This window comes from Geotrypetes seraphini, chromosome 8 (genome assembly GCF_902459505.1).
Source record: "Geotrypetes seraphini chromosome 8, aGeoSer1.1, whole genome shotgun sequence".
Lineage (NCBI taxonomy): Eukaryota > Metazoa > Chordata > Amphibia > Gymnophiona > Dermophiidae > Geotrypetes > Geotrypetes seraphini.
This window is the reverse complement of record NC_047091.1, coordinates 53,836,197-53,860,192: the sequence shown is the minus strand read 5'-3', so window position 1 is coordinate 53,860,192 and position 23,996 is coordinate 53,836,197. Positions and strand designations below refer to the sequence as shown.

Genomic DNA, 23,996 nt, shown 5'->3' with positions numbered 1-23,996 from the left:
TGCAGCCCAGGGCAGGAATTAGGTAAGAGGCCCTTAAAGCCTACTGGCAGGCTGTGCCTTCTCCAGCTTCTCCAGGCAGGCATAGAGGCCCAGAGCAATTGAATTATTTGCTCCCCCCTAACGCCGGTCCTGGAGGATTGCATGGAACAGAAGATAGGAGGAAGAGTCTTACTGTGATGAAGGAACAGAGGAAAGGAAAATGGGATGAGATTTAGAAGGGGACAGACAGAGATGTCAAATTACCCAGTTTCAGGTTGGAGATTTCAACACAGTCTTGAATTTTTGACCATGACATCCTGGTGTATTATGGGACTTGTAGCACTGATTTCAATGGGCAGAATCAGGCGCTACAAATCCCAAACTGCTTTTGGATGTACGTTCAAAACCAGGACTGGCCAAAAAGTTTCTAGCCTAGAACTGAGTAACTTGGCATCTTTGGGTATAAGACCCTGATATATCCACTGGCTGATGCCATTTTCCAGCACTTACTGTGATCTCGTGGTTTGGTCTCCAGTAAGCAGGTGCCACCTGGTCCATCAGCCAAGAAGTGGCTGTGCGCATGGGCTGGGCGCTATATTCTGATACAGACTGCACCACCACACTCATTCCATCCAAGACCCGGCGAGCTGCATTGTGATGATCTGGACAAAGGGCTTCATTCTATAGTGAAAAGTAACCACAAGGTAGGGAAGGTTTAAAACCGACTTTGCAATGCTTCTAGCTGTCTGTAAGGCTGCCTTGGTTCTGGAGGAAACTGGATTCTCTCAGCAGGTTCTGATAACATTTATTAAGAATTATCTAGACCAAGGGCTCTGACCCCAGTCCTTGGGACACACCTACCATTCAGGTTTCAGGATACCCAGAATGAATATGCATGAGATTATTTTTTTTTTTTCAAGTTCAATACGTTTATTGAGTATTTTTCCAAACTTATTTATGAAAAAAGAAATACATAGAAATGTAATAAAAGGAGAGCAAGAGAGAAGGCACACCTGGGCATTTTTTTGATGGTTGGAGCTGTGACTGTGGTCCATGTGACAGTGACTTAGAACCTGGTTGGAGCAATGCTATTCTTTCAGGCAACATCAGGGGTCCACCTCCGACATCATCAGGGGCCTTGATTCAGACTAGATCTACTCTTTTGGTAAAATGTATTAGTGAGTCTGATAAATCTTTGGTTATGAAGCTTTATTTTAAGAAAAAAAGATGTTTTTTGTGGGGCAAAAATGATGTTATTTTCTGATGTAGCCAAGGCCAGTCAATTAAGGCAGAAAGCTTTTTTGGCTTTGAAGCCTAATAAAGTACTGGCCTTGGGTGCAACTTTTTTTTTTAAGTTTCCATGCAAATGTTTAATTTCCTTTCAAAGTAAGGACTTTATTTTTGTAGTATCCTTTCTTTGCAAATTAAGCAATTTCTTAAGACTTATGAGAAGTAACCGATTATATTGAGGAGTAATACGTTAAATTTCATCTATCACTTGGACGCCCAGTCTTCCAATTTCCTAAGGTCTGCCTGCAATTTTTCACAATCTGCATATGTTTTAACAACTTTGAACAGTTTAGTGTCATCTGCAAATTTAATCACTTCATTCGTCGTTCCAATTTCCAGATCATTTATAAATAAGTTAAATAGCACCGGTCCCAGTACAGACCATGCGGCACTCCATCCGGAAACGAGGCACTCTCAGTGCTGCATTGATCACTTTGAGGTCTAGGATCGGTCTCCAGTCATCAGAACCTCTCTTTGGAATGATGAAGTATATCGAATATCTGCCAGAGCCCAAGTCTTGCTCCGGAATGGGCTCTATGGCCACAATATCCAGCAGCCTGCAGACAGTGGCTTCCACCTAGGCCACCTTTTCTGGCCTCCCTGAGGGGGAATCCAGAAAATAATCCACCAGAGGGTGATGAAACTCGAGCATGTAGCTGTCCTAAAGAACCTCCAGGACCCAATGGTCTGAGGTGATGGCCTGCCATTCTGCCTGAAAGGCAGAGAGCCACCCCCTGATCTTATTAAAGGTTGCCGCCGGATGGCTCTCCATTGATGGCTGGCACCAGGACCCACCGAACCTCTGCTTGGCAGACTGGGAAGATCACTGCCCAAAGGAGCTGCCAAAATACTGGAGGGAACATCTGAAGGGACAAAAGCTAGAGCGCCCCAATCTTCTGGAGGGTCAGGGCCTGTTACCCGGAAGGGATTTAGACTTGCGGTCCTGCCCACTTGCCATGAAGTCATCTAGACCTTTGCCAAACAGAAGTTGCCCCTTAAAAGGTAGCCAGCTTAAGGTTGTCTTCGAGGTCGACTCACCAGACTACTGCTGGATCCACAACATCCTCCACGCCGAGCCGAAGTTTGCCAAAGACTTTAAACATGTTGTACAGGGTATCCGCTATGCAGTCCACCCCTGAGATCAGGAAGGTGAGATTCCGGATCACAATAGTGTCCAGATCATGACGGAGCTTAGAATGATAGGCCCTGGCCACAAAGGAAGAGGCCATCGCTGCCTTCAGCCTGGCAGCTGCCAAATCAATGATGTGCTCGAGGATAAAATCCACTCTGTGGTCCTGAACATCCTTCAGCACCCCTCCCCCCATCACAGGGGAGAGACATGCATTTAATAACTTGTGCCACCAAGGAATCAACTTTCCGAGATGCAAAACTCTAGTTAAAGGCATCTGCCATAGCTCTGGAACATTTCAAGGGGTCCTCAGGCACCTCCCAAATGTCTGTGAGCATTTCGACTATGTCTGGATGATCAGGAAAAGAGGCCACCTGCGGTCTCTCATTACTTATAAGAGAGCATTCAGTGGTGACAGATGGAGCAACCTCCAGCTTCAACTCCTGCAGGGACTCAAAAGTAAAATCTACCAGATGAGTGGGGTTAAAAAATCTCTGCAACATGGGATCCTCACCCAGATCCGGGGGTCTACCTGGATCCTGATCCTGGAGATCTGCAAGGGCTGCAACATCCCTGTGGTGGTTGTGCCAGCCTGCGTAAGTAAGGGCATGGTCAGGGCGTCCTGGTTGACCATGGCAACTGCCGTCACAGTAGTTTTAGCCACCATGGGAGAGCCGGGCACAATCCTCGCATCCTGGAAAGGAGGTATCCCCCACAGCAGATGAGGATACCTGCAGAGGGGCAGCTGGTATCACCAAATAAGCCAGATACACCATGTTAATAAATTCAGGAGAAAACCCATCAGCAGCAGCAGGAGCTGCCTCCTGTGGACCCTTCTTAGCAGGCTTGGAGGACTTATGAGGTTTGGCCAATGTATCACAGCTGCACTTAGTGGGAATGACAACTGTGTCATCCTCAAGGCTCACAGTTGATTTTTTTTGGGTTTCCCCAGCCAGAATAAGAAACAGGACCCCCTTCAGAGGTCAAGGGTACTTGAGCCGCTGAAATTTTACCCTCCCTCTTGTGCTGCAGAGCGCGTGGAACACAGGCACCCTTTGGATAGCCATCCACTGCAAATAAATCATGAATCCATAGAATCCAGCCCTGGGGACTCCATCTGAGCAGTTTTCTTGCAAAAATGAAGCTTGTAGAGGCTGAAAATAGCTTTAAATCAAAATCGGGAAAATCCAAGATGGCTGCTGCAGGTGCTATTTTTAGAATAAAATAGCCTGGGAAAAGCACAAGGACCCCTAAAAATTATTAATTTTAGGTGGGGGGGAACCAGGGCACACTCCTAAACCTTCTAAAAACCCTTTTTAAAGACCCGTCAAAATTTCTCATTCAGGCTGTCAGCTCCATACTCACTTTGCCATGAGGTGCTGTGTACTGCTGCAATGGAAGCTGAAACAGCTCACATGGAGATCCTCTGGATCAACTGGACTGCTGATCTTGATTGCCCCCTTGGCCCGACACCAACAGCCAAAGTCTTCTGCCACCCTCAGACACACCACACACACGACCTGGTGGAGGAACGCAGTCAGCCCCGATCCTGGGAACACCTCCATGGAGCCACGCAGCCTGCGCTTAGACCCACTAGCAGATAAACCTGGGGTGAGAAAGCTCCCAAGGGAATGGTCCTTGAGCCCCGAATCAAAGTGCAGGTTGTCCCAAGGGTACACTGACAGGCAGGCAACTACTGGAAACAGACTTTTAATAAAGTCTGCGATCTCCCGCAGCCAGAGCTGTCCCCATGGGGAACCTCTGCAGCACAAGGGCGGAATTCATGAACAAAAATACTAAAGTTAAAGAAAAATAAACACAAGCAGAAAAGTCAAGCTCCTACATTCCAGCTTGTAGGAAAAAACTGGATTCCTGGAGGGCAGTTCCGAGGTAAGAAGGGAGGGACTCAAAACTCTGTATAATGAGGCTCCCTACAAGCTGTCTGGTGACCGTAGGAAAATAACCCACTAGTCCAGGAATACAGCGTGATTGTACAAGAAGGCTACTGATTCCTTATCTGGAGCTCTGACAAATTGTTTCATTAGGCCCAATTTAATGTGCAGTGGTGGCATCAGCATCTTCTGGGGGCCCACCAGGGGTTCCCATTTGATGTTGTTTCTCCTCGCAGAGAACTTGGTCCGTTGAAGCCAATTTTAATCAAGGGATGATCCCAAATTAGTGCATCTGAAGAGTTTTTAATTTGGCATTTACAAAGGGGAAAATTCTAGAAACGGCTTTGGTTCAGTGCCATTTTGTCTGGGGTTGGTTTTTGTTTGTACAAAGTGCTGCTTGATCTTCCATGTGGTTGAGTTGTTGCTCAAATAACACGAATCTGGATTCCAGTGCTGAATGAGTTAATCTGCTCAACATCTAATTTAATTGTTTTAACATCGGCACTGTTATCAAAGAGTACATTGATAATATGATGCAGTTGTTCTGTTATTGCTGCAAGGCTTCAGTGGCGTAGAGAGGATAGGAGGCGCCCAAGGCGGTGGCACCCCCCACGCCCTTCTCTCTCCCTACCGCTCCTTCCTGCCCCCCACTCCAAGCTCATGCTCTCCCTTCCTCCCAGGTACCTCTGTAAATCTTAGCCAGCGTGAGTGGTTTCTCCAGCATGCCGCTTGAGCCAGCATTGGGTTTCCCTCTGATGTCACTTCCTGGCCCTGCGACCTGGAAGTGATTCAGAAGGAAACCAGGCCAGTGCGAGCAACAGATCTACAGTGGTAAAGGGTGGGGGGGAGGGATGGTGCGAGTGTGGCGCGGTGGGGCAGAGAGGTGCCGGCGCTCCCATCAAGACAGGGCCCAGAGCAATCCACCTCTCCCCCTTACTACACCACTGCAAGGTTTCCACCAGTTTTGGCAGAATCTTTTGCTGTTTTACCTGGGGAAGGAGGCTCCAGTTTGGATCTTTTTGTGCCTGATCCCATCATGAAAGCTGTTTCAGGTTTTGATTGCTTGCTACTTGCCATCAAAGGAGTAGGAGGATAAAACTTTATGTAAAAGAAAATGTTGCGATTAAGGCTGTAATTTGATGAAAAGTATCGGTGGGAATCAGGAGCTTCTCTTCTAAATGTCCATCTTGATTCGGCTCTTGAGCGCCCCGCAAGATTAATTTGCATGCACTGCCTCCACTGTATGCAAATTAATCTCATGCATATTCATTGTGGATATCTTGAAAACCTGACTGGCCAGATGTGTCCTGAAGATTGGGTTGAGAACCCCTGATCTAGACTGAATGAGGTTTGCGAGCTCCAGAAACCACAAAAGCCCTTCCTTCAGATGTCCCCAAGCAAACAGTCCATTTGTCTCAAAGCTCAATGGACCACAAAATCTTTGAATATATCTTGTTAATTTTATAGATACCATAAATTGAAAAGGATTACATTGCAAATCAAAAGTGTCCCTGTTCATAAGCTAAACCAAAAGCCCAGGGCTGCAATCCATAAGACTGTGTCTCTCGAACTGTGTGCCCGAAAGAGATTCTACAGGTGTGCCACAAGAGATTCCAGAATTTTAATTTTTAAAAATTCCCTTTATAACCACACACCAGAATAGATACAAAAATATCAGCTGATATAAAAACCATTGAAAACGTGGGCAAAGATGAACCCCCCCTCCACCAGGATCAACTCCCCTACTTATGCAAAAACGCCCACCATTCCACTTCCTTATTCAGACCAAAGAGCTGCACCTTATGCCATCTAAAAACCCACCCTTGTTCTTTCTTCCACATGGGGGAACTGCGGTGCCTCAAGAACCAGGAACTTGAGATCCATGACGTCATGTGAATTGGCAATCCAATGACTAAAGCGCACACAGACTGAGAGCTTTGAGGGGCATAATAAAAAAAAAACATCTAAGTCCCCTATTGGCCTAAGGCCTTAAATGTTGAAAGTAGAAGCAGGGAAAATGTCCATTATAAAAAAAAAAAAACCGTCCAAAAGGAGGGTTTTTTTGATAATGGCCTGCCTCTACATTCAGCTGTTTAAATGCCCAGACCACCACTACGTTTAAACTTATACCATATAATCAACCTAAAAAAAGCCTAAGTCCCAAACGCCCAAAACAAGGGCTTTTAGGTGAAGGAGGAGCCAGTTCTTCATCTAAAAGCTGGATTCAGTAACCGGTGCCTGGGATCCCTCCTGCCCGTATCTTAGTGGGAGTGGGGGGGTAGTTCGCCTGGGCAGGAGGGCTTGCGATCCCTCCTGCCCGATCTTGATCGGCAGGTGGGGGTGCCGTCAGGCAGGAGGGCTTCGTGATCGGCAGGTGGGGGGTGGGGGTGCCACGGGGCAAGAAGGCTTGGGCTCCCTCTTGCCCTGATCATGTCGGGGAAGGTGGGTGCCGCCTGGGCAAGAGGGCTTGGGATCCCTCTTGCCCCGATTGTTGTTGGCGGGGCCAGGAGGGCTTGGGCTCTCTCCTGGCCCGATCGGATCAGGGGGGAGGGGTGGATCGCTGCAGGAGAGATGGGTCATCTCTCCTGCCGCTTTTAGTGATCCCAAGTGCCGCGTTTGGCGGCACTTGGTGGTATCGCTATTGCGGCAGGGGAGATGAGACATCTCTCCTGCCCTGATGGTTGCGGTGGGGGGTGGGTAGGTTGCCGGGCCGCTGAGCTGATTGCGCCAGCCGCGATCAGCTCAGCGGCCCCTTTTTGGCACTTATACCCGTTTTGACTTTCTCTAAGTCAAAACGTATAAGTGCCGACTAGGCAATCTGCCTAAAGTTTTGGTTATACCTGTTGTACGCCTAGGTGTAGGTCGGCCCACCTCCCGCCCACCCCTGCCCTTTCCCCGCCTCTAAAAACGCCTCTTTTCTCGCTGTGCGTTTAGAGGCAGGGGAAAGGCTTAAGCTGGTTTTAGATACGTCTAAAACCAGCTTTGATTATGGGTACTTGGACGATCAGGCTTTTTGATCGTCCAAGTACCCATTTAGGTCACTTTTTAGACGGTTTGGGTTTTTTAAATTATTATTATGAGCCCCTTTATGTCTTTTCACAGACTAGCAATGTAAAATCAGTGTCGGGTGTTCTAAAGAAGCTGATGCAAAACGTGTCAAAACCTGTACTAGTTTATATAGCTCCAGCACAAGATAAGTTCTTATATTATCGCATATTATTTTTTTCCTACATAGTAGCAACTGTAATGAAGTGCTATGATTGAGAAAAGGAGAAGAGTTTACTGCTGAGGTTATTTGCTCTAAGTCTTGTCTCTCTAAAAAAAACCTTTTTCTGAGCATGACAAAATTTAGATGCATTGTTTATACATGATTGACTATCGGATATTAATTAAGTATATTGCTTCACATTATCCTTGGTGATTATCTTTTGAAATTTTAGTACCTCAGTAAATGAGGTTTTGCCTACACTAGAATAGATGGCATGTACGTTGTGTGCACAAGAGTCTGTCAAAGTTATGAGCATCTGTGTGTGTAAGGATAGAACTAAAATCATTGAACTAAAAAAAAAAAAAAAAGGAAAAAAAAAAAAAAAAGGATAGAACCACCCAGACAAGTATCATTGTTTGACGTGATTAGTCCGTGAAAACTAACAGTAAGTACCTTATTTTCACGCATATAACGCGCACACGGGTATAGCGTGCGGGAACAAGGAATTTATGTAAGAAAATTTTGGTATAGCGCGCCCACGCATATTACATTACATTACATTAGGGATTTCTATTCCGCCATTACCTTGCAGTTCAAGGCGGATTACAAAAGGTTAATTTAAATAAAAACAGAGTTACAATGATTAGCTAGAGAGGTAAGTTGTAGATCTTATGAACATTTAGCGGGTTGTTGAGGGTGAGGTGGTTTGTAAGAGAGTTAATAGGTGGTCGTAGTGGAGATTCTTTTGTTATTATTAGTGCAGTAATGGGTAGATCAAATGTCAGTTTTAGAGTTACTAAGAGGTCGTGGTGTTATTGCTGCTTCAGGAATTTCTTGAAAAGTGTGGTTTTTATTTCTTTTCTGAACGTCCTATAGTCTGGGGTGGTCATCAGAAGGTTGGAGATCTGGTTGTCCAGCCTTGCGGCTTGAGTGGCTAGGAGGCCGTCGTGTAGTTTTGTTCTTTTTACTTCCTTGATTGGGGGGGGTATGAATGGGGAGTGCGTTTTTCTGTGTCTGGTAGTGGGTGCTTGGATGAGGCGATTGTTCAGGTATGATGGGCTGTCTCCGTGTAGGGTTTTAAATAATATGCAGTAGAATTTGAATTGGATTCTTTCTTGGATTGGGAGCCAATGTGAGTTGATGAAGGCATATACCGCGCATGCTCCTGTAATGCCTATTCTATTGTGATGCGGTGTTTTCTGTCTTGCTGGCGCCCTCCTCCATCTTCCTGCATCGTTCGCTGAAAGCCGCAGGCAGCGGATCCTATGCGCCTCTTGCGGCTGACCCAGAAGTGTTCCTCTGACGTCATGACATCAGAGGGAACGCTTCCCAGCCGCAGGAGGCACATGGAAGCCGCCGCTGCTGCAGCTTTCAGCGAACGCTGCAGGAAGATGGAGGAGGGCGCCAGCAAGACAGAAAACAATTGTATAACGCGCTCACGCATATAACGCGCATGGTTATGCTCAGTTTGTAAAATCGTGTATTGCGCGCGCGTTATATGCGTGAAAATCGGTAATTTTAGTTTTATTTTTTATGCTATAGTTATCCAAACTTGAGCAACAAAGCCATCAAGGCTTTGTTACTGTTTGGATCTTCTTATCTTTGCGAACTTGGATTTTCAGCTTTGACAGAAATTAAATTGAAAAAAAAAAAAAAAAAGAAAGAGAACACAGAGCTAGGAAACAAATTAGATAAATTGGATAAATCTGTGGGTAATTTACAGAGGATGGATCTATCAACTATTAAAGAGAGTATATTATTTCATGCTAAGATAGAAAGAATGGAGAACTATATGAGAGTTAGGAATCTTCACTTTTTAAATTTCCCAATCAGAATTTCATTAATTTAAGATGATTGTAACAGAAATTCAAGTGATGTTTGTAAGTTAATATGTTATTTCCGATTACACTTGTTATAAGTTATAAAAATGAATAAAGAATTTAAAAAAAAAAAAAAAAATTCCCTATCACACACTTCCTATCTTCATTGGAACTAGTAAGAAATGTATATGAGAGAGATTTTGCAATATTCTGATGTGGATACATTTGAGCTTGATAACCTCTATTATGTTCTGAGGGCCTCTAAGAAGGAGGGAGTTGAGGGGGAAATTGATAAACTAGTTTCACCTGATAGTTTAGATCGCTCTCAGTTTCTTGAGTCATCTAAAGACACAATTACAAAACGTGCTACACTTTTGGTAGTTTTCAAAACAGAGCTAGAGAAACAAACTATCTTGAAATTACTAGTGTTTAAGCCCGTTACATTAACGGGTGCTAGAATATATGCCTGTTTGTCTTTCTTTATTTATGTCTCTCTCCCTGCTCCTGTCTCTTTCTTCCTTTCTTTCTGTCTCTCTCCCTCCTGATATTTTTCTCTCTCTCTCCCTGGCACCCTTTGTCTGTCTGTCTTTCTTTCTGTCTCTCTCTCTCCCTGGCCTCCTTTGTCTGTCTGTATTTCTTTCTGTCTCTCCCCCCCCCCCTCACTTTCCTTTGCAGAAGCAGCAGCGGCATTTCCCTTCCCCTCCAGGTCCCTGTGAAGTAGTAGCAGCATTTTCCCCCACCCTCCATTCCCTTCTCTCTCCCCCCCCCCCTCACTTTCCTTTGCAGAAGCAGCAGCGGTATTTCCCTTCCCCTCCAGGTCCCCCCACAGATATGAATGTCTGGCAACATCTTTCTCGCCTAGATCTAAAATTGAAAAGATTTGGCTACCCTTAGCAGAGCCCTCCCCTTAGCAGAGGGTTTTACATGAGTATAATCAAACTTCATATATAATCACCTTCACAGTTTCCGTCATGGGGTGATGTCACATTCCTAATGTTTCTCTTTCTCCACTTATAAATTCTCTTTGCTGCCACAAATGCAGGACTCTACTTTTTGGCGATCGTGGTGGCTGATCCTCCTCTAAAGAGCAGCCTGCGATGGTGGCCGGCTTTAGGGAACCTCGCAGGCCGCTCTCCAACTCGGTAGCACGTTCCGTCTGACGCGAGGGAACGTGCTACCGAGGATGGAGAGCGGCCTGCGAGATTCGCTAAAGCTGGCCACCATCGCAGGCTGCTCTGAAGAAGAGGATCAGCAGCAGCGGCGGCGGCAGCGAGTGAGGGCGGGAGGTGTGTTCCCTGCCGAGGATACGGGCAGGGAGAGAGCTTGCCTGGCTTCTATGGTGAGTGAGAGTGGGAGGAGGGGAGTGGCCAGAATGTTCCCTGCCGCCGGGTTGGCGGCCATGGATCACACACCACAGTGGCAGGGAACACGAAATCCTAAGTGCGCATGTGCGCTTAGGCTTTTATTATATAGGATATTTTATTAAAAATACAAGCTCCGTTTTGTGGCCAACGAATTCTTATTTTTCCTGATGTCTCTAAGCAGACTCAAATGAAGAGGAAGCAGTTCCTGGCACTCAGGCCTAAGGCCTTAGCAGTGGGTGCGACCTTCTTCTTAAAATTTCCTTGTAAACGCCTTATCTCAGGGGTGCCCAACGCGTCGATCGCGATCGACCGGTAGCTCAGGAAGGCAACGTGAGTCGATCGCAGAGCCCATCCCGGGCTCTGTGATAGACTCGGGTTGCCATCCCAATCTACCGGGCCTATCAGCCTTCCTCTCCCCGACGTCAAAGACGCCGACGCTGGGCATTAGGCTGTTTTTGTCATTTCCGGGGGGGGGGGGCGTGGTGATGTGGCGGCGGCAGCAGCAACAGCCTGAAAAAGAAATCATCCTGGCACGGGTCGGTGTCATACTCCGGAACTTCTACCTCTTCCAGCAGCCCTCTCCCTTCTACCTGCTTCCGGCCACACCCCCTGCTCCGCGGCTCTCTTCGGCAACTCAGCAGCCGCGATCGACACAAGCTTCTGACGTCGGGGCCTACCCTCTGCGAGTCCCGCTTGTTTCAACTTCCTTTTTCCACAAAGGCGGGACTCGTAGAGAGAAGGCCTCGATGTCGGCAGCTTGTCTTGATCACCGCTGCTGACGAGTTGCTTAAGAGAGCCGCGGAACAGGGGGGTTTTGCTAGGTGCAGGTAGAAGGGAGAAGGCCAGATGCAGGACTCGTGGGTGGGGGAGCAGAAGAGAGAGAGAAAGAGAGAGGGGAGGGAAACAAAAGGTAATATTTCATACTGGGCTGGGCCGGAGTGGAGGGAGGGTGGGTGGAAAGATTCTGGCTATAGGGTGCATTAACAAAGGAAAAGGGGGGAAAGCTGAAAATGGAGATAGTGACACAAAGAAGAGAAAGAGTAAGCAGGACCTACTGAATAAGGATAGAGATACAGAGGGGACATGAAGAGGAAGTGAAATAGAGACATAGAAGTAATGCTGAAAAAGTGTGTGGGGGGGGGGAGATAAAGACATTGAAAGGGCAAATGGTGAACATGGGGTAAAGACAAGGACAGAGACAAATGAAGATTCTGAAAAAGTGGTGAGATAGGGATATAGGTGAGATGGACACAAAGAAGGGTGATGCTGGAAAATAGGTGGAATGGTAATTCTGACAGACACAGAAGGGAAATGCTGGATCAAGGAGAGATGGGGCTCAGGCTGGATGGAATAAGGAAAAATGCCTTGTTGGCCCGGATCTTCCTCTCCTACGTCAGAATTGACGTCAGGGAGCGGAATGCTGGTCAGCGCGACGCTTCTGCATGGAAAGCTTGGGACGGCGGTTGCTTGGGGGTTGTTCCCCGATGGCGCTGGCAGCAAACCGAGTGGCTTGGGGGAGGGCACGGAGAAAGAAAGAAAGGGGGCAGACAGGGAGACAGAAAGAAGGGGGAACAAGGAGACAGAAAGAAAAAGTTGGGGGAGAGAATGAGGTTTGGAGGAGAGGAAACATACAGGAGGCTGAAAGAAAGGAAGAAAGATTGGATGCACAGTCAGAAGAAGAAAGTGCAACCAGAGACTCATGAAATCACCAAACAGCAAAGGTAGGAAAAATGATTTTATTTTCAATTTAGTGATCAAAATGTGTCGGTTTTGAGAATTTATATCTACTGTCTATATTTTGCACTATGGCTCCCTTTTACTAAACCGCAATAGCGTTTTTTAGCGCAGGGAGCCTATGAGCATTGAGAGCAGCACGAGGCATTCAGCGTAACTCCCTGTGCTAAAACTTACTATTGTGGTTTAGTAAAAAGGGAGGGGGTGTATTTGTCTATTTTTGTATTTTGTTACTGAGGTGACATTGCATAGAGTCATCTGCTGTGACCTCTTTGAAAAAACCCGGAATATGAATAATTAACATTTTCTCTGCCTTTCAGTGTGATTTGTGTTTTTTTTAAATTTTATTGTTGGTAGATCATTTTGACTTAGTCATTATAAAAGTAGCTCGCAAGCCCATAAAGTGTGGGCACCCCTGCCTTATCTCATATGCAAGTGATAAATACGTCTTTTTAGATCCAGTCCAGTTAGAAGGTTTTCTAAAAGATAAACCTGTCCAGACAGTATCCTAGAATTAATATTTTTGGGGTTTTATTTTCCTACTAGGGAGGATAATTGAAGAAATATATAGGTGCCACATTCTGCCTATTAAGGAGTTAAATTTAATCTGCTAAAGGAAAGGTACTTGTGGCCAGATAATGTGGGCTAGATCGTTGAATGATTTTATTTTTCTTCTTTACAATGTTTATGTTGATGGTTGTAATTTGATATTTCTGAGTTTGTTATATAATTAGTAACAAATGAATAAAAATAAAGAAAAATAAAAGAGAGAACAACTGTAGATGATAGATGATGAAATGCGTGTTTGCTTGTCGACTATTGAGCTGCATTTTGAATTAATTTTCACTCAAAAACAAGCCTCAACCATCGCATTGATTAGCAATTCTATTCTATATGCTTTAGTTTTACCGTTGTTACAATTGCCCATACATGGTTTAAAGAACTTTATACAAATAACTCTCAAATTTAATTTTTTGTTGGTTTCAATTATAATACACCATGATAAACATTTGCACCGTTTAGTGTGCCGGAGCTTAAAAAGTTTGAGATACACTGCCATAAGACATCCCCTTTCCAGTTTCATCACTCTCTCGCATCTTCTCCTCCACACCATGTAATAGATCACACAGAACCCAAAACCCAACACAGGAGCACCCTCAGTCCCCTTGCAGAGAGAAAACTTACCCCTGGCCATATGTGCCGCACTTCCTGTCTAACAACAGAACCTTGAGGATCCTGGTTACCATACCAGTACTGTCGGCTGCGGAAAATGATGCCACATATAGGACATTCCAACACGTACCTAAACATCAAAATTACATATATGTTAGTCTCTTGGAGACACAGGCACTGGCATGTTCAGGGCAACAGAAGAAGAACCTGTGGGGGAGGATGGTCGCCTAGCCCACCTCAAACTAAAAATAGAGGGGGCTTGATATTCAGCTGGTGGTGGTCAGCTTTAAGCCTGGCTATTCAATACTGAACCATGTCCAGGCACTGGCACTGAATATCTTGTATGTGGTTGCTTAAAACTTACATGTTGAAGTGAAATAGTCAGTACAGTGGTGCCTCACACAACGAACTTAATTCGTTCCAGGAGCAAGTTTGTTATGCGAAAAGTTCGTTATGTGAAACGCATTTTCCCATAACAATACATGTAAAAAAAAATAATTCGTTCTGTAGCATAAAATATGCTAAGATGACATAAAAAAAGATAAATTTACCTTGTTAGAGCTGTTAGCATGATATAGAGGGGATATATGTGAAGGGGAGGGGAGACAGGGGTTTTGTTGATCCTTGCTGTGTATTATAATCACCCCCCACATACTCCCCAGTACCTTTTTTAATTCCTCCCATCTTTCCCAGCCAGTGGCGTACAGGCCAGAAGCGCAGAGATCAGGAGCAATTCCTCTGCACGCCTGTGTGGGCCCATGCCGATCTCCGAATGGCTGCAGTTAGTTCCTGTGAGTCCTGCGAGAGCTGGCTGCAGTTAGTTCTTGTGAGTCCCGCGAGAGCTGACTGCAGCCATTCAGAGATCAGCGCAGGCCCAGGCGGCGGGGGGGAGGTTTAAAAATATGCGGTGGCGGCGGGGGGAGGTTTAAACATATGCGGTGGCGGCGGGGGGAGGTTTAAACATATGCGGTGGCGGCGGGGGGAGGTTTAAACATATGCGGTGGCGGCGTGGGGAGGTTTAAAATATGTAGCGCGATGCAGTTAAGCGATGCAGCTCGGGCGACTTCGTTGTGTGAAACGAAGTCCGTTGTACGGATCAAGACAAGAAGTTCGTTGTGCGCAGCGTTCGCTGTGCGAGGCGGCCGTTATGCGAGGCACCACTGTACTTAACAGAGCAAGATGAACTGCATAAAGATAGGACTGTGTTTTAGGTGGTCCTGCTTACAGTATGTGGTCGCCTTATACAGTTAAGTGCCGATATTCAAGTGATGACTCCACCCCCAGATTGCTCACAAAATGGCTGCTTTTGTAGTTGGCAGTTAATGCTAATATTCAGCAGCACTAAAGTCCAGATTCTATAAAATTCTCCTAAAGTTAAGTGCATAGATTAGTGTACCTAGCCGATTTAGGTGCCTGATCTAATTATTTAAAAAGTTTAATTGGCACCAGTAACAAGCAATTAGCACCTCATCATTGGCTTAAATTAAAATTAATTGGATGGTAGACATGTAACTCGGTAGGCGCCTACCTCTTTCAGGTAGGCTCCTAGTCCAAGGCGCCTACCAGAAAGCAGGCGGGGTTAGGGGGCGGATCGTGCAAGTGTTTGGCATGTAGGCTTCTGTTTTCGACTTAGGCACTGGTAGGCGCTGCTATTTACCAATCCTTCCATTATAGATACTACAATAACCCTGAACGGACAGAACTTCCCTATTGTTGATAACATAAAAATCCTGGGAGTGACACTGGACCGCTATCTCACCCTAGATATGCACTCAGAGCTACTGATCATAAAAGGCTTCTTGACACTATGGAAACTAAGGACCATCAGAAAGTACTTTGACACAACATCATTCCGCTTCCTAGTCAAATCCATCATTTTAAACCTACTCGAATATTGTAACATCATTTATCTGGGGTCTCTCAAGAAAACCATTCAAAGACTCAGAATCATACAAAACTCAGCTGTGCGATTGATTTTCGGCATAAAGAAATGGGATCACATAACCCCCTACTATCAAAAACTCCACAGGTTGCCCCTGGAGGCAAGAGTATTGTTCAAATTCACCGGCCATTCTTATTGTAAACCGCCTTGACCTACTTCTTATTGTAAACCCGCCCCTACAATGTAACCTTACTCTGTACAAATATTCATGTACTCAAAGACTTCATTGTTTTTTTGCTGAATGTCCATCTCTTCTTTATTGTAAACCGCCTCGAACTACTTTGGCTTTGGCGGTATATAAACAATAAATTATTATTATTTAGGCCAAGAAAACCCTGGCATAAATAGGATGCACCTAAGGTTAGGACACCTACCAGCTAGGCACGATTCTATAAATGGTGCCTAACTGAAGTTTGACATGCGCTGTTTTAGGTGTCGTTTATAGAATTGGGCTGTAACTGGTTGAGTGCCATTGAATATTTGTGCATCTGCACTGAATCTTCTTGGCCTGTTAAATTACTTAGAATATATTGGCCCCAGAGAGGCAAAAAGTCAATCAGATAATATCTGTCCGTCTTAAATGACAAATGGTAGAATAGTGCTAACCAACCTTTCTGTGGCCACAGAAAGCTTGTGACTCCCAATTGACACTGTCTAATGATGCTCTATAGCACATGTGTCAAACACAAGGCCTGCGGGGTGAATCCAGCCTGCCTGGCCTTTTTACGTGGTCCACGGCAACATTCCCGATCTTCCCCTTCTGAGCCCAGCATGTCCTCCCCTCCGTGCTGGTCCAACGGCGCTGCCGCCATGCCGGAAAGTCCGCCGGCCTCGGCAGCGACTTGGCAATGCTGTTCATGGCTCCCCCTCCTGCCCTCCGTCCGCCGTGGTCTACCTGGGCGGAAACAGGAAGTTGTGCATCATTGGAGACAGACCGCGGCAAGCAAAAAGCAGGAGGAGGAGCCACGCATAGCACTTCGAATCGCCGAGGCTGGCAGATTCCCCGGCCTGGGAGCGACATCGGACCAGCGCTGGAGGGAAAGGCATGACGAGCTGTGAAGAGAGCAAGATGAAAGGAGAGAGGTTGGACCTGAGTACTGTGGAGAAAGAGGGAAAAAGTTATTTGAAGGGAGAACTGTTGGGAAAAGAAAGGGAGAAATGGTGGACCTGGGGGAGGGAGGCAGGCAGGCAGACAGGGGGAGAGATGGGATGGGGGGCAGTTGGGAAGAGAAAGGGAGAGAAGTGGAATCTGGAGATGGAAGGGGATGGAGAAATGTTAGGCCTGCGGGTGGAAGGGAGAGAGAGATGCAGCGTCTCTATTTTTTTCCTTCCATCTCATTGTTTAGCATCAAGGGGGGAGGGAAGAACAACAACAACAGAAAAGAGACGGAGTAAAATGTTGGACTGAGAGGAGGAGAGATAGAAGGAAATAGGAAGCTGGGAAAGGAGTGTGATGGGAAATGGGAGAGCTACAAAATAAGAGAAGATGGGAAATTGATAGGTAGCTGAAAATTTAAAAAGGAAAAGGATGAGAAAGAGGGCACGATTTGAGTGGACAGAGGAAGAAAAGAAAAAAGGAGAAAAGTTGAAAGGGAAAAATCAATATGTTGGAGACAGGGACTGGAGAAAGAGAGAAGAGGAGGAAAAAAATGAACAGCAGTCACTGGAAAGAGAATTAGAAGATAGACAAAATCAGAAAGAGAAACTGGGACCAAAAGCAAAATGACCGGACAACAAAAGGTAGAAAAAATAATTTTATTTTCTATTTTGTGATTACAATATGTCAGATTTGAAATATGTATCCTGCCAGAGCTGGTGTTAGACAGCAATCGTGAACTAGGACCTAAAAGAAAGGAAAAGTATTTTTTATTTATTTTGTAGCCGGCATGGGGTTGGAGAGGTTGCATCCCTATACTTCTACTAAGACTAACCCCCTCCTTTGCTGGCGTGCAGCATGGGTTTTGGTGCCGGCGATTGATCTGACGTTCACAGAAGTCCTGTGAGTATCGGAGCCGCCACCGACTCTGGGGCCCACACTGCACGTCAGCAAAGTATCGGTTAATAAAAAATCCGGCCCATGACAGCCTGCGTTTTAGATTTCGGCCCCTTATGTGATTTGAGTTCGACACCCTTGCTCTATAGAGTGCTCATCTTCATATGGATGGATCCCTTATGATAAGTTAGAACATAGGCAGCAGAACACTTTTTTGTTTTTTTTGGGGGGGCGCAAGCTCCACCCTAGACCCCACCCCATAATGTACTAATTGTAATACCATTTTTTCCATTCATTTTTCATATATACACACAATATAATCTTATTAACAATACATAATGGTTAACCACAAAATTAAACTACGCAAAGCACACTGTATGTTTCTCAACATTCATTTCTACCAGAACACCTAGCCTTGGTCACACATGAAGAACACAGATAACCCCTATGAAAATACAGGACCAGAAACTAAAGTACTAATATATACAAACAAAACCTTAAGATGCAAGACTCTGCATGTAGTACAACCCCCAGAGAAATAGAAACAAATGCATTTCTTCCTGAAAAGTTCAAAATATAGACAGCAGATGTACGGTAATTTCTCAAAACTGACATAATTAAATCACTATATTGAAAATAAAATCATTCCCCTACCTTTGTTGCCTGGTGATTTTCAAACTATCATTCCCAGTCTCTGGCTGCACTTCCTTCTGTCTATGCTCTTAACTGTGTATCTTAACTTATCCATTTGCTGTTTTTCTCTCCTTCCCTTTCTGCCATGATTAGGTGGTAAAAAAAAAGGGGGGGTTCCCTTCTGAAAAAGCCCCTCCATGTCTCTGAGCTGATCTTTACATATGTATAGCATTATTAAAGCTTTATTTAGGCATATTTTTGGGGTAGTGTTCTGACATCTAATATAATAAAATGCTAGGCCGCGCATGCGCACTAAAAAAAACGTGTTCCCTGATCCATCCCGAAAACACGAGTGCGCATGCGCGCGTTTTACATCATCACCTACTCTCCACCTTGCGCCACCAATCACTGTCATCACCTGCTCTCTACCTCGCGCCACCGATCACTCCTCCTGCACTATGCCACGCCAGGCATGTCCGCAACCGGCCTCGAGCTCCTGGGGGCCGGCGGCGTGAGCCGCCCGGCGGTGCAGTGCTGAGGTCCCGCCTCCGCCCTACACGGCGCCGCCAGACCCGGCCCTACACTGAGATCCGCGATCGGGTTGCCATGGAAACCCCGCCGCAGCCTCGCGGCTAGGTAGGGGGACAACAATTGCGCTTATGTTCAAGCCGCCGCCACGACTCCTCTCTCGAACCGCACCAGGATCGAGAGAGGAGCTGCGGCAGGGGCTTGAGCATAAGCACCATTGTTGTCCCCCTACCTAGCAGGCGGCCTTCCTCACCCGGCCCCACCGTTCCTTCCCTTCAGTTCAGCTCCGCCTATGTTAAAAGGAGCTGCTTTGAAATTGGAGCCCTGCCGCCACCGTAACACGTTCCCTTTGCCGCGGTCCCATATGTCAGAGAAGGAGCGGGACCAAGGCAGAGGGGAATGTGCTACGGCAGTGGCAGGCCTCCGATTTCGACGCGGCTCCTTTTAACATTGGTGGAGCTGCACTGCACTTGATGGAGGGAGGGAAGGAAAGGTGGTTGTGCGCTGTTGAGCCCCTCTTTGCCCTCAGACCCTCTCCTAACTGCTCCCTCCTGTCTCAGACCACTGGGGGAGGTGCCTGTCTTCAGCTGCCGGGATGGAGGGAGGGAAGAAGAAAGAAGGGGCCCTGGCAAGCGAGTTATCAAAAGCCAACCATAGCCTGGGACCCCTACATGATATGAATAATGACCAGACAACAAAAGGTAAGAAAAATAATTTTATTTTCTGTTTTGTGATTACAATATGTCAGATTTGAAATGTGTCTTGAGGGAGGCTGCTGCCACGGCTTTGGACAGAGGGGTGCCATTTTTGTGGGAGCCGGTCTTTGGAGAGGCTTGGGACGTGGGGACGGATGCGGGAGGGGCTGCCGCTGCGAAGGGCTTTGGTGGGGGAGCCAGCCAGACCGCAAGTGTGTGGACGTTGTAAGCGCGGATTGGTCAAGGAGCCGCCGCTGCTGAGGCTTTGAAATTGCTCTCCCACCGTCACTCCCTCCCGCCCCGGCTCTGCCTCTGCCCCTGCCCAAGTTCAAAAGCAGGAGACATCTAGCACCCGTTAATCTAACGGGCTTAAACACTAGTTATATACATAAACTTTTTCACTCCCTATTTTCCTTTTGAGGTATTTTTATACCTTTACCCCAAATCTTTTTGACTTAGTATACATCCATCTTTAGCATTAACTTTTAACATTCAGGGGGCGTGGCTTGGACACGTAACAGGATGGTCGGGTAAAGCAATAGCTCTATGAAGACAAGCTTTATTTATAGAAGATAAGCTACAAAAATTAGTTTTTAAAGTTTAAAAGTGTCAAATCCAACTGATTATGGCATTGGGCAAGCAAAACAAAAACAATTTGGTTGGAGGAGGAACCGGGTCAGGCAGTGTCAAAAAGCACAGTTACTTACCGTAACAGGTGTTATCCAGGGACAGCAGGCAGATATTCTTAACATATGGGTGACGTCACCGACGGAGCCCCGGTACGGACCTTTTTAACTAGAAAGTTCTAGTTGGCCGCACCGCGCATGCGCGGGTGCCTTCCCGCCCGACGGAAGAGTGCGTGGTCTCCAGTTAAGATAAGCCAGCTAAGAAGCCAACCCGGGGAGGTGGGTGGGTCGTAAGAATATCTGCCTGCTGTCCCTGGATAACACCTGTTACGGTAAGTAACTGTGCTTTATCCCAGGACAAGCAGGCAGCATATTCTTAACGTATGGGTGACCTCCAAGCTAACAGAGAGGGAGGGGGGATGGTTGGCCATTAGGAAAATAAATTTTGTAACACAGATTGGCCGAAGTGTCCATCCCGTCTGGAGAAGGTATCCAGACAGTAGTGAGTAGTGAACGTGTGAACTGAAGACCAAGTGGCCGCCTTGCAGATTTCCTCAATAGGTGTGGAACGGAGGAAAGCCACAGAAGCAGCCATAGCTCTGACCCTATGGGCCGTGACAGGTCCTTCCAGGGACAGGCCGGCCCGAGCATAACAGAACGCAATACAGGCAGCAAGCCAATTGGACAGCGTTCGTTTAGAGACAGGACGACCCAGACGGTTGGGATCGAAGGTCAGAAAAAGTTGAGGAGAGGAACGGTGGGCCCTGGTACGGTCAAGGTAGTAAGCAAGGGCACGTTTACAATCCAGTGTGTGTAACGCCTGTTCCCCAGGATGAGAATGGGGTTTTGGGAAGAAGACAGGCAATACAATCGATTGGTTGAGGTGAAAAGCTGAAACCACCTTAGGAAGGAATTTAGGATGGGTACGCAGAACCACCTTGTCATGGTGAAAAACTGTGAATGGTGGATCGGCGACCAGTGCATGCAGTTCACTGACCCTCCTGGCAGAGGTGATGGCAATGAGGAAAAGCACCTTCCATGTGAGAAGTTTGAGCGAAGTAGTAGCAAGAGGCTCAAAGGGAGGTTTCATGAGGGCTGACAAAACCACATTTAGGTCCCAGACGACAGGAGGAGGCTGTAGAGGTGGTTTGATGTTGAAGAGGCCTCTCATGAAGCGGGAAACCAGAGGGTGAGCCGTGAGAGGTTTTCCGAGGATAGGCTCATGAAAAGCAGTGATGGCACTGAGGTGGACTCTGATTGAGGTAGACTTGAGACCAGCCTCGGACAGAGAGAGCAGATAGTCCAGAATGGTCTCTACCGCCAATGAGGTGGGATTGTGATGATGCAGGAGGCACCAAGAGGAAAACCGTGTCCACTTCTGATGGTAACATTGGAGCGTGGAGGGTTTCCTGGAGGCATCCAAAATGCGACGGACAGGCTGAGACAGGGTAACTGGAGAGGTCAGCCCGAGAGAAACCAAGCAGTCAGGTGGAGGGAAGACAGATTGGGGTGCAGTAGAGACTGATGCTGCTGTGTAAGCAGAGTAGGAAACACAGGAAGAGGAATGGGCTCCCTGGAGCTGAGCTGGAGCAGGAGGGAGAACCAGTGCTGTCGGGGCCACCGGGGGGCGATGAGAATCATGGTGGCCCTGTCCTTGCGGAGCTTGAACAAGGTCCGCAACATCAGAGGGAGTGGAGGAAAGGCATAGAGGAACCGATCCGTCCAGTCGAGTAGGAATGCATCTGGGGTCAGACGATGCGGAGAGAAGAGTCTGGAACAGAACTGGGGCAGCTGATGGTTGTGAGGAGCTGCAAATAGGTCCACTTGCGGGGTGCCCCAGCGAGCAAAGATGGAGTGGAGAGTAGGAGGGTCCAGGGTCCACTCGTGAGGTTGCAGGATGCGGCTGAGCTGGTCGGCCAGGGAGTTCTGTTCGCCCTGGATATAGACAGCCTTGAGGAAAAGATTGTGGGCTGTGGCCCAGGTCCAGATTCGGAGGGCCTCCTGACAAAGGGGACGAGATCCGGTGCCGCCTTGCTTGTTGATGTAGTACATGGCGACTTGGTTGTCCGTGCACAGGAGAAGAACCTGAGGGTAGAGGAGATGCTGGAAAGCCTTGAGAGCATAAAACATGGCTCTGAGCTCCAGGAAGTTGATGTGATGTTGACGCTCCTGAGGGGTCCAAAGTCCCTGGGTGCGGAGATCGCCTAAGTGGGCCCCCCATGCATAGGGGGAAGCATCCGTGGTTATGACCATGGAATGAGGAGGCGGATGGAAGAGAAGTCCCCTGGAGAGATTTGAGGAGTTCAACCACCATTGAAGAGATTGCTGAAGAGACGATGTCACAGAGATGGGATGAGAAAGAAGATTCGTGGTCTGTGACCATTGGTTGGCAAGGGTCCATTGAGGTATCCTGAGGTGGAGTCGTGCCAGAGGAGTCACATGGACTGTTGAGGCCATGTGGCCTAGAAGGACCATGATCTGGCGAGCAGGGATGGATGGATGAAGGAGCACCTGCCGACAAAGGTGAAGTAGAGTCCGGTGCCGGTCGGCAGGAAGGAACGCCCTCATCTGATTGGTATCGAGAACTGCTCCGATGAACTGCAGGCGCTGCGTAGGAAGCAGATGCGACTTGGGATAATTGATCTCGAACCCCAAGAGATGGAGGAAAGAGATGGTTTGATGAGTGGCTTGCAGCACAAGCGGAGATGTAGTCGCTTTCACCAACCAATCGTCCAAGTATGGGAACACTTGTAGGTTGTAGGACCTGAGAAAAGCCGCTACCACAATCAGGCACTTGGTGAACACCCTGGGTGATGATGCGAGACCAAATGGCAGCACCTTGTACTGATAGTGGTGATTTTGAATCTGGAATCGGAGGTAGCGACGCGAAGCCTGATGGATTGGAATGTGAGTGTAGGCCTCCTTGAGGTCCAGGGAACATAGCCAGTCGTGTTGAGATAGAAGAGGATAAAGCGTGGCCAGGGAGAGCATTCTGAACTTTTCTTTGACCAAACACTTGTTGAGGTTCCTGAGGTCTAAGATGGGACGAAGATCTCCCGTTTTCTTGGGTACCAGGAAGTAGCGGGAGTAAAATCCCTGACCCCTTTGGTCTGGAGGAACTTCTTCGATGGCATTGAGGAGGAGGAGGGATTGGACCTCCCTGAGGAGGAGTGGAGTTTGGGAGGAGTGAGAAGCAGACTCTACGGGAGGATGGTCTAGAGGGAGAGTCTGGAACCTTAGTGAGTATCCGTGACGGACGATGTTGAGAACCCACAGGTCTGATGTGATGGCCTCCCAGCGTTGGAGAAAAATGGTGAGGCGGCCTCCGATCGGTTGAGGAAGAGGCAACGATGGTTGGAGACTGGCTATGCCCTGGAGAAAGGAGTCAAAAGGGCTGAGGAGGTTTTGTCTGAGGCGGGGGCTTGGTCGCCTGGTGAGACTGAGAACGAGCCTGAGTGTGTTGTTGTTGACGAGGCCGGCGGGATTGCTGGTGAGGAGGATTCAGCGGCCTGGCCGAGAATCGACGTTGATAAGAGGACTGAGGCCTGTATGGTCGTGCAGGTGGAGTTTTCTTTTTGGGCTTAATGAGGGTATCCCATCTGGTCTCATGAGCCGAAAGTTTTTGTGTTGTGGTATCAAGAGACTCCCCAAAAAGTTCGTCACCAAGACAGGGCGCATTGGCGAGACGGTCCTGGTGGTTCACATCAAGGTCAGACACCCTCAGCCAGGCTAGGCGTCGCATGGCCACAGCCAGTGCGGAGGCTCGTGAAGTAAGCTCGAAGGAATCGTAAATCGAGCACACCATAAATTTTCTGAGCTGAAGGAGGTTGGAAATCTGCTGTTGGAAGAGCGGGACCTTACGCTCAGGTACATATTTTTCTAGAGCAGAAAGTTGTTGGACCAGGTGTTTCATATAAAATGAAAAATGAAAGGTGTAATTGTTGGCTCTGTTAGCCAGCATGGCATTCTGGTACAGGCGCTTTCCAAATT

At 47.2% G+C, this 23,996-nt stretch overlaps 1 protein-coding gene across 3 annotated transcripts in view; it reads right to left on the bottom strand.

The window, feature by feature from the left end:
* LOC117365120 (zinc finger FYVE domain-containing protein 1-like) overlaps positions 1-23,996 on the bottom strand; it is a 79,268-nt gene that overhangs the window by 23,654 nt on the left and 31,618 nt on the right. For 2 of the 3 annotated variants that reach the window (XM_033955098.1, XM_033955097.1), the window contains exons 7-8: positions 13,602-13,719; positions 490-660 (exon numbers count right to left, since the gene is read on the bottom strand). In XM_033955098.1, coding sequence (XP_033810989.1) covers positions 490-660; positions 13,602-13,719 — 289 coding nt within the window. The remainder of the gene's footprint in view (positions 1-489; positions 661-13,601; positions 13,720-23,996) is intronic. The other variant, XM_033955099.1, reaches the window with a different exon arrangement.